General features: G+C 36.6%; 1 protein-coding gene across 1 annotated transcript; it reads right to left on the reverse strand.

Annotated features, from left to right (window-relative positions):
- Positions 1-547: 547 nt before the first annotated feature.
- Positions 548-2218, reverse strand: LOC148868203 (protein SODIUM POTASSIUM ROOT DEFECTIVE 2-like). The gene is made up of 3 exons (XM_088967175.1): positions 1562-2218; positions 1375-1450; positions 548-983 (listed from the first exon to the last, which is right to left on the reverse strand). The coding sequence occupies exons 1-3, from the start codon at positions 1967-1969 to the stop codon at positions 793-795; spliced, it is 675 nt and encodes a 224-aa protein (XP_088823301.1). The 5' UTR covers positions 1970-2218; the 3' UTR covers positions 548-792.
- Positions 2219-10835: the final 8617 nt, after the last annotated feature.

Genomic DNA, 10835 nt, shown 5'->3' on the forward strand with positions numbered 1-10835 from the left:
CAATTCTCAATTGTGAGGGGAGGAGGTCTGCAGTTCAAATTCGTTGTGTCGGCCATATACACATGTATGTGGATGCTATTTATATACTACTAATTAGAAAACTAAACACATGCACATATGATATGCATGTAGAAAAGAAATACAAATACCGGCATACCGCAAGCCGCTAGAGTGTGTATGTGTGTGTTATACTGCAACCATGTCTAATGTCTAGAATCAATTGTAGTTGTAGCAGCTGGGGACTAGGGTAGGGGGCTAGCATGAGAGAGATCGAGGCAAAAGAGAAATGAACACGAAGAAATTAAGAGAAAAGAGAGATATAAACTTATTGTGAGAAACCAGAATACAGAACAAATTAAAGCTTTTTTTTTTTTTTTTTTTGGGTGGGGTGGGGGGGAGGGTGTTCTGGGGAGGTACGAAGGCGTGGTATTTGTTGCAGCAAAATCATGGAAAATTGCACGGAAACGGATTTATTTATTTAGAGCACCGAAAAAGACACCGTTGTTTCTTCCAAGAAATGATGACCAGAGAGAGCATGAGACAAGTAGACAACCAATGAGGAACATCTTCTCCTTTGATCTGTTTTAATTTGAGTTTTGAACGACAGATATTCGGGTCAACATGAGTAGTAGTTGATTACAACAAGATAAGATAATATTAGATTAACACACACATCTGACATCTCAAATGTCATATCCACACCACACCATCATCTTTTAAGTTGAAAACAACCCCCAACCCCCAATGGAAGAATTTTTCATATTTTCCCGTTTCCCTCCTCTAATGTCTAATCTAATTGATCGTTAATTTTGTCTGCCTCTCTGTCAATAGCTCGAGCCCAACGGACGATGTCGATGACGACGATGACGGCCATAACTGCGCATTCTTCACCCTCGACACGCTCGCCAGCACTCCCAAAGGCGTCACGTCGCCGACCACGGTTACCTTCTTCGTCGCGAAATCTATACTGAATGATGTCACTCCTGCTCTCACAAGCCAGGGAAAAAAGAAAAACAACACCCATCACAGTCGATCAGTCAACTACTTAACACTCTTAATTTACTCTTTCACTTTCAGATCATCAGATTCATCAGATCCCCATCGAATTGCTAATACACACAGCAGCTAGCTGAGCTGAAATCAAGTAAACTATTGCCACTGATATATAATGAACCACCCCGAACCTCATCAATTATTAATCATGTATGTATGTCAATGGTCATTAATTCAGAAAAGAAGTGGGCGTGACATTGCCCAAAATTAGTACAATCTGGGATAGCATTTAGAAATCCTCGTTCTAATCTCCAAAAAAGAAAGAAAGAAAAAAGAAATCCATGCTGTTGTAATTTAACGTAAGATGTTTGAGTGATTTACCTTCCATTCTTGAAATATGTTTCCTCACTTTCCCTTCACAGCCCTTGCAGTGCAATGACACCCTCAAAACCACAACCTGCAAATCTCATTCAACCCATCATCATATTGAAGAAGAAGAAGAAGAAGAAGAAGAAGAAGAAGAAGAAGAAGAAGAAGAAGAAGAGAGCGAGGGGGAGACATGGTAAACCTGGTTACGAGAGCGAGCTGAAGAAGAATGCTTTAAGCCAGAAGATTCGTCTGGTTTTACAGACCGAGGTTTTACGGGATGGATGGGAACTAATGCGGAGACGGGGTCAAAATCCGACAAGACGTCGAAGAAAGCGGTGTTACTCAAGAGGTATCTGGACGAACCAGGAGGGCTGTTGAAATCAGTTGGCTTAGCAGAACTCTTCCTACTCTTTTGATGGTAAGGCTTGGGCTTGGTGGATGGTTGGGAGGAACAAGGAACTAGGCCCATGCTTCTTCTTCCGTCTCTGAGGTGAGGATTGTGGCGATCGATGGCTCGTCCGCCATGGCGAACCATGGACCGTTGATCCATGCTCACGCATATTGCTGTTGAAGCTGGAGAGGCACAGAAGAGATCCATTCCCTTCATCTCTGAAAATGTTCACTGATAACACAGAGTGGAACTAACGGTTCAATGAATCTGCATCTGCTGTAGATGGATAGACGGGGAGAGAGAGAGAGAGAGAGAGAGAGGGAGAGAGAGAGAGAGAGAGAAAGTTCCAACTTAGGTCGCGTGAAGTGCTTTTAAGCTTGATGGAGAGAGAGAGAGAGAGACAGCTTAGGCCCACTGCAATTGAAGAAAGGAAAACAGGGGTTTTGAATGTTAATGTTTTTCTTCGACTTTAGCTTTATGCGATAATGTTGCTATTACTACTATCTCCACAAGTTTGCTTTACAAAATTGGTAGGGGATTTTTCAGAAAGCTACCTTGACCAACTCATCAAAACCCTTTTATATTTCTGCTTCTACTTCTATTGAAGCTCTTTGTATTTTCTCATTAGGATTTAGGAGGCGGTGTCTGGATTGGGTCTGCCGTGGTTAAACCAAGTCAGCTATTGGAAACCCCAAATTCCAAACCAGTCCGGATTTAAACCAGCCAACCCAAACCCCAAACGATCAGTATGTTGGTCGATGGGTCAATAATTGCCGGCATTATTTAATTTTATAAACATGGTAGGTAAAAAGAATAAAGGGGGGATGGAATTGGAACCCCATGCTTTGATGCATCATTTTTTTCTTTCTTTTACCATTTCCTTATTCCAAATTCCAACCAATTAATCATCCACCCAAAATTAATTAATAGATGAATAGTTTAAATTGTTTAATATATCATGTTTTAGAAAGTATAGTCATACTTACGCTAGCTAATTAATTACCAAGAAGGTTCGTCGTTAGTGTTCCATTAAAAATAACACAAAACCAACTTATTACTTGGGAGATTGTTTGCTACGTTGTTGGTTGGTTGCAGAGAAAGAAAGATGAAGAAATTATTAGCGCCTTAGAAAGTTTGAAGGTATTTAAAACAGACGAAGCAGCAGCAGGTAATGTGCTGTACGTGCAATATGTAATTGTGTCTCCTCTCTGGCTCTCTTCACAGTTCATACGGAAGTTGTTATTATTAGCGCCTGAGAAAGTTTAAAGGCAAGCTTGGGATATGAACAGGGTAATGCACGAGCAAGACTGCATATTCATAGTTGCATGGTCGTCAATTATGACTTTTATTTATTCATTTAATGCTCCTCATAATATTTCAATTAATTTGAGGAGTTCTAATCAGCCCCCCCTCCCCCCAAGATTGCCCCCCACAACTTTTCACAGCACATTTCTACTGTATATTAAGAATATCAACATTTTTTATATTATCATTAAGAATGTATTGTGGGATGTTGTAGGGGTTGATTTGATGATCTTTTGACTATTTAATACAATAATATTCTTTTTGTTTTTTGTATTTTCAATCCTTTTTGATATTTTCTTAGTATACAATTGAAAATCAGCTGATGACAACTTTAATTTCTGGTATATATCAGGGATTTTTTTTTTTCTTTTTTTGCTATCAATGCAAAATGTATATATAACATGATGGATATATCTGGCTTGTACTTTGACAATGGTCCCACCTAATAAATTGTGCATGTGAAACACCTATTTATTAATTGTATGCATCTACATATATATTTTTATATATGTCCAAAATGTTTTTAAACGGCCTATTCGTGGAAGGTTCTTATGTGAGTGTGTACATGTACATGTACATATCTGTTAGTCAATTAAACACTTGTAAGTTTGAACAACCAAGTGCAAGTTGTGTGAAAAGGACTCTTAATTTTTACTGCTCTTCTTATTCACCACAGTGAATATTTTTTATATAGCATTATTTTAAATAATGTTGAGAGAATTGAATTGTGCATGGAACCGGAGAAGGGAGTGGTTCATAGGTCAAAGGTTCAATGGAATCGAGATGTGATGATGTGATATATATATAATATTTTATAAATGTTAATATATTTAAATATGATGTATAGATGGCAAGTTCCATAATTTTTAAAACAAATAAATAGGGTTCAAGTCTCTTAATTTGTATTTTCTTTAAAAATTAAAATACATATGTAATAAAGTAATATATACAAGAAAGAGTGATTAATTAACACAAGTTAAGAGGTAGTGTATTTGTAATTAAGAAATATATGAAAATAATAGGCCATGAGTTTAAATCTTATTAACCACATTTTAAAATTTAAATTGATTAAAGACCTAGGCGGTTTCACGAAACCAGGACCAGTTCACTAGTTTTCTTATTAAACCGGCAGCTCAGCTAGTTTTCAACCAAGGTCCCGTGTCACAGTTCAACCCGTCCAACCAGCCAGTTTGATCCAGTTTTCTAAACACTTGTTTTAAGGCTTAGACTGGATTAGAAATCAGAATACACCAAAACACTGGTTTCTAAACACTGATTCCCAAGTTTTTATGGTCTGACCATCCAGTCCAGGTTGGGTGTTAAAACATTGATTTTTAGTATTTAACATGCGCTAATTTATAAATGAAATAAAAATAAGGAAGGTGAGGAGGAACTCCCTGGCCTGCACCTTGTACAAGAATTAGATGTAGAATTCAAATTTGTTTTTGGAAGAGGACAATGGCGTTAATTATTATAGTTGTTCTCAATTTGGTATTGTTAAAAAGGTGTGGTAGGGTTGAATCTTTAGTGTTGAAGAATAAAACCTATTCCAAGGACCTTTCTTAGTTTAAGTTTTGAAGTTTAATGATTATTTGAAATGATGTTAAAAGTCTATTTGAACAAGTGGTCTATTGTTCGACCGTTGAACAAATGGGGTAATCAGATTCTATTCACACCATGTTTCCCAAACGATTGGTATCTGAACTTCTTCCAAGTTGCCACACAATATAATTCTAAGTAAAAACCTCTGTTTTAAACATGAAACGCAGCTACATCTTTCGACGGATCTCTGTTAATTAAATGGTACGGCCTATACATTTAAAATTCCTAATTGCACTTCCCACAGAGTCTTTTCTTTTGGAGACAGATTTGGTAGTTGGGACAAAGCAACGCTCATATACTCGGCTTTAATTAACTACTTTCGTATTTTGGTTGGAGATAAATGATGAGTTGATGCGTGGAGCGATCGAATGATGTGGTGATACTTCCGCGGTCTTGGATATCTCAGCAATCCTAGTGATTACTTCGGATGACTCAACGACCAATGGAGGTGTCATGTAACCTCCTTATAAAAGTCAGTCAGTTGTTTCTAATATTCTTGAGATTATAGTGTACGTCAACGGGTCTTATCTTTATGACTTCGTTTGATTTGGACAGGCTTGGATAGGCCTTATCAGCTTATTCAGAGTTCATTTTCGGGTGCAAAATTAATTTCGGGTAGATGTGCTGGTGAAGTCTATGGCAGTTTATCTATATAAAAACTTCAGCTCCAGCCTTACAAGATACATACATTTTAGCTCTCACATTCTCTTATTTTCAAGCCATAAGTTTTCTCAAAATCTCCATCACTAACTTAAGCATTGGACTGCCCATACTAGGTAAAGCACCCCAAAACACTTTGATTATCTTGTTTTACAGATTGACACGGCGTCCAAACCAATCTCCAGCAAACAGCAACTAAATTGCACATCATCAATAATAGAGTTCAATTGTTTAGAAAGGATCCATAATCGTGGCTGCCGTATTTCTCCATTCACAAAGTAAAAAACTGAATTTATAGTATTATATATAATCCCTTCTGCCAAACCTATTTGTGCGCGCTTTTCTATTCTTGAGACAATATAAGACTGGGTGGTTACGATCTTTCCATCTAGTAAGGGAAATCCTTTAAAAGTTGACTTATGATGCAACAGTGCTCAATCAGGGTTTAACTAATCAATGTAATTGATTACACAATACACATGGTGGGGTCGCTAAATTTGATATCAATCAGATTAAGCAGATAGATTCGCAGAGAACAAATTCCCACTACATAACATACGAGATTCTATTTTGGATGAATGAGACACAAAGCCACTTTCCTCCTTCCATTTATCTCAATTCTCAAAGGTTCTCCCCTCCACAATCTTATCGAATCCGATGCGTTTGACATGCTTTTGCCTTTTTTTTTTTTTTTTCCTTCCTTTATATCCATTCGTACTTGTCTCAACCATGCCCACTGTCTAATTGATTCTTCTCTCTCTAATACCCACACATACCAAGGCCAACTTTCTTTTTAACCATTTCTCGTCTATTCAATAAATTTATAACATTTTGTGGGTCTTAATGAACTCATTAGGTTTCAATCATACGTTTAAAGAGGTGGGGTTCTTCCTGATTAGTGGTAGGATTATGGAGGCCTTCGAGTTCTTATCTTTCTCTTTCTCCTTTTATATTTTTAACTTACCATTCTTCCAATTCTATTGATTGCACCCATTTAGTTCCAAGCTGTGCTTACCTCTTTCTTTTCTCTTTCGCCTCATGGGCTAAACTTAAGTTGGGGCAAAACTCTCTTTTGAATATAAAAGACATCAATCTCTATCCATATAGATAGGGAGGAAAAAAGCACATAAGCATGGCATTTGATGATGAGTTGGACTGGATATTGCGAGGTTAGGTGGGTTGTAACTTTTTTGCTTTTCCTTTTTGACAATTCAAGAGCACTGTTTTCAAAACCGTATCGGATTGGAAAAAACGGGAATTGATCACTTGACTGGTTTTATTTTATTCTAAAACCGTTTTTTTCTTAAAATCATTGATTTTGATCAATAAATCGCTGAACCAGTTGGTTAATTATTCGAATGATTTTGAACGTTTTCCAATTTTTAATTTTTTTTTATGTCAGAATGGGCTGATTGTTCAAATCAAATGGATGGACCATTTGAACCGATAACCGAACCCCTAACCAGTTCGTTTTTAAAAACCATGTTTAAGAGAGACTGGTGAAAGAGAGAAAGAAGAGAGATTTATCATTCATGTATGGTATATAAGTCTTATACATCATCCCAAAAAAATATGAACAAATTGAACGACATAGATGGGATTCTGCTGTTTTCAACCGTGATAGGTAGTCCAGCCGGGGGTGTATGTTTTTTTCTCCAGCTAATCCTTTTCCCATAGTTGACACTTGACACACAACATAATTAAGCGGCTTGATTCTCACATACCCATCAATCAATTACTATGAAAAATAAAAACGCAAGACAGGGTAACAGCAGGAATCTCTTGCTCAATGATCGTGTAAATCGCCTGCGGTCCAGTATGAACTTGGACCAGCTCAGCACAGTCCCGCATGACAGTTTGTGTGCCGTGTCAGGTTCAATATGATCAATGTGGGCTGTGTTGGGCTTGGGGTTTTAGGTTCATGGGCCGGTACAGTATGGTACAACCAAGCGGGCTGTGTCATCCATGGCCCGCAAGTCAGCACAGCCCATATATATTATTTATATATTTTATATAAATTATAATTATATAATATATTAATAAAATAAATAACTTTTTAATTTTATTACATTAATTTATTTAATTATTATATATATAAGCAATTGTATACACAAAATTCATATAAAATTAAAATTTTAAGTTTTTTGTCAATTTTTTTTAAAATCAATAGCTTTGGCCCGATGCACGGGCCAGTCCAATCTGCAGCATGGCATGGGCCCACATGGCCGGGCCGACCCTCAAAATTTTTATTAGGGAGGGTGGCATGGCCTGTGACAACCTGGGGGCCAACACGGCACGGCCCGCTCGCAAGCCATGCCATACCGGCCCAGCACGACCCAGTTTACACATGCTCATATGATGACCTCTAGTATGGACTACATGTGCTTGCAAATTTACATGAGGCTGAGGAGGTTGGGGACCCACTCCCCCCTTCTGCAGTAAAATACCGTTCATTAGTTGCCAAGACCTAATGGGGGCCCAAGCCCAACTACACATTAGGATCCCTTCTTACAGAGTTCAACAAGAATATATAAATACGAACAGTCCAGATTTGCTCCTTTCTCACAGCACGTCTCCTCCCCACATTGGAAACATCTTCTGTCAATGTATGTTATTTTTTATGGGAGATGTTCTTAATTAATACATGGTGAGATATTTTGTGAGGCTGGCATGAGGAGTAAATCCCAATTTAAATATTATGAGGGTTAGGGGTGGATTTAAGTTGAACCAAGCCAAATATTTGGCTATTCAAGGTCAATTCGCTGAAACTATGTTAGGGTCAAGTTCGATTCAAGCTAGAGATTTGAGTTTGAGCTCAGCTTGGTTCAAAGCGTGCAAGTTTGAGTTCGGTTTGGCTCGAGTTCGACTGCAAGCCAATTTTTTCTAAAAATAAAATATACATATAAAAATATTTTTTTATTTTACATACAAAAAATTAAGAATTATAAAAATTATTTATTATTATACATATAAAATGTTTTAATTTTATATACAAAAAAATTATGAATTATAAAAATTATTTGCATTATATATTATATATATGTGTATGTATATGTATATATATATATAATAATAATAAATTATTTATTTATTATATCAGGCTTGTAAGCTTATTAGACTTGATTAATAAACATAACCTATATATAAGAGTTGAGTTGATCTCGAAGCTCGGTTAGTGGCCACCCCTAATAAGGGCGTCCAAGAAATACAACCGTTCTCCATTCAACTTGAGGCAATCATGTTATTTCTCGCTTAATGTATTTATTATTCTTAGACATCACAAGTTGATGAAGTGTTTATGTTAATTATATATATATGTAACTTAAAACAACAATTCATGTATACACTTTTATGTGACAATGACATTTTAATTTGTTCCTCTCCGCTTGATAATTCAATATAAGTAAACAGTTGATGTTTTGTTTGGTAAAAAGACATAAATGTAATTAAAGGAACAGTTAATGTGTACAATAAATGCCGTGGTTTCCTAGAAAATGTCAGTTATTTGTTTGTATCATTTTGTTTGGTTTTTTGTTCTCTGAATTTCAAAGGAGTTGAAGCTTATAATAATGGAGGGACTAACCTGTCTGTCCACTAGCTCTTACACTCTTCTGCATTGCTGACATGTTTGACTTCCATTGGAAGTAAAGAAACCACACGCATGTATAGAATAGTGAGTGCAGGAGATGCAGAGTCCAAAAAGAAATATATACAGTCCTTTTAGAATTCTTTTCTTTCTTTGGTCTGATGATGTTAAAGTCGAACAAAATATGGATTGTTTTCAAAAGTGCATACTTTTCCAATAGACTTGTCTTGTAGTCCTTGTTTTTCCGTGTGTCTGAATGACACACCATGGCACGCATCAGATTTTTTGTCTGTGTCCATGTAACAGTAACACTCCTGAGTCCTGAGGGCGTCTTTAATAATTTGGCAAAGAGGAATAATCTGTTAATGAACCTTTAATCTTGATTATGGCAAAATGTTCCTAAGTAACCCTAAAAAAATCTTTAATTTCTGTCATTATTCTTTTCTGGGTTTTGGCCGGTCTTCATATGAAATTTGGCTTCTTTCAGTGTTTTGTTTTTTATCTGGTTAATAAACCAACAATTAAGCAGAAATGTCCAAGCCTGTTGGTTTGTTACTGTGGTGTGGTTGGGTTTTCTCTGATTAATCCGACTCTCTTTCTTTAAATATAGATCCCAATTGCCAGATTTCTCCTCGTAAACCTATGCCAGAACCTCCTAGTTAGCTAAACCCTTCATCTTCTGGCTTCAGGAATTTTTAATTAAAACTTTGTTCAATGGAGTTTGTTATACATATACACACTGTAGATGGTGAATGTGGATACAATTGTGGGGGGCAACCCGGCACGTAAATGGGAGAGATATAAATAGCGACTGCTCCAATCCTCCCTCCATCATCCCATTTTCTTTTAACACATCCGAACTCTATATGTCAGCATTGAGTCTGTTCTCCAACTTGACTGATACTCTCTTCCTTTTTCTGATTCGGTTTATTAATTGGTCTGTGACTCTGTGCATCTTCTGATCATCCGTCCTAAGTTTTGCCATTTTGTGTGCTTAGACTGGGCTGGAATTTTGTATTGGGCCCAAAACCCAAAACAGTGTCCATAGTTTATACAGACATCATTATGCCGGCCCACATTGCTGAGTGCAAGATTTTAATTTTTAAATATAATTTCCAAATTGGGCTGGGGTGGGAACTGGGAAGCTCCCGTACAATAGCTACATGGCGGGAGTAGTCTGTAAATTTGCAGTAATGGAATGAGGACGTGAACCGGAGGATTCTTCAATCCCTCAATCAACACTTGACCCTACTTCTAGTTTTATTGTATGTAATTGTTCATTTACTAGCAAGAACCCGTTCAATGTACAATGTACAGAAAAATACAATATCCAATTAGTATCGAAAGAAGTTCAGCATTTTCTTTAATAATTTTTAGTTTTTTTTTTTTTTTTTGGATAATTTTCAAATGTATGTATGCATTGACTTTATTCTCGAAATAATATTAGGCTATTAGCCATCCATTGTAGTATCTATGTTTATTTCAATTGGCTATTTACATGAAACAACAACGTTAATTGCCACCTTAATGCAAGGATACATCTGCATGCTGAATTGGTGTAAGAGAAAACTCACTCTCCAAGGATAGAGCTGCTGATATTCTTTCTTACACGGCCTTTTGTCTGTAGTTCATTTGGAAATAAGTGTAGCAATTTCTTGGTTTATGGTTTTTGAGAATACTAACCCTTGCCCCTCTGCTGTTATTCTGCTGGGTTTTAAACCTCTTCAGTAATCACTAATCAGTACCCTCTCGGGCCGACTCTGTTTTGTTTTCGCTAATGTATGACTGAATTACCAAAAACAATTTGTAAATTAACTTTACTTTTAGCGTGTTTTTTTTTAAGCCTATAGTTTTTGCATGTAACCTCAACGGAATCAAGTTACAAAATAAACCTACAGATTGGATTTGGGTTCAGGTTACTCTATATAT

The sequence above is a fragment of the Nelumbo lutea genome, chromosome 2 (assembly GCF_056320005.1).
Source record: "Nelumbo lutea isolate HS-2025 chromosome 2, American lotus-T2T, whole genome shotgun sequence".
NCBI lineage: Eukaryota > Viridiplantae > Streptophyta > Magnoliopsida > Proteales > Nelumbonaceae > Nelumbo > Nelumbo lutea.

Coding starts and splice junctions, on each gene's coding strand:
- LOC148868203 (XM_088967175.1), bottom strand. CDS start 1,969: ATGAAGGGAATGGATCTCTTCTGTGCCTCTCCAGCTTCAACAGCAATA. Junction 1,451..1,561: donor CAGCTCGCTCTCGTAACCAG/GTTTACCATGTC, acceptor TGAGATTTGCAG/GTTGTGGTTTTGAGGGTGTC. Junction 984..1,374: donor ACATATTTCAAGAATGGAAG/GTAAATCACTCA, acceptor TTGTGAGAGCAG/GAGTGACATCATTCAGTATA.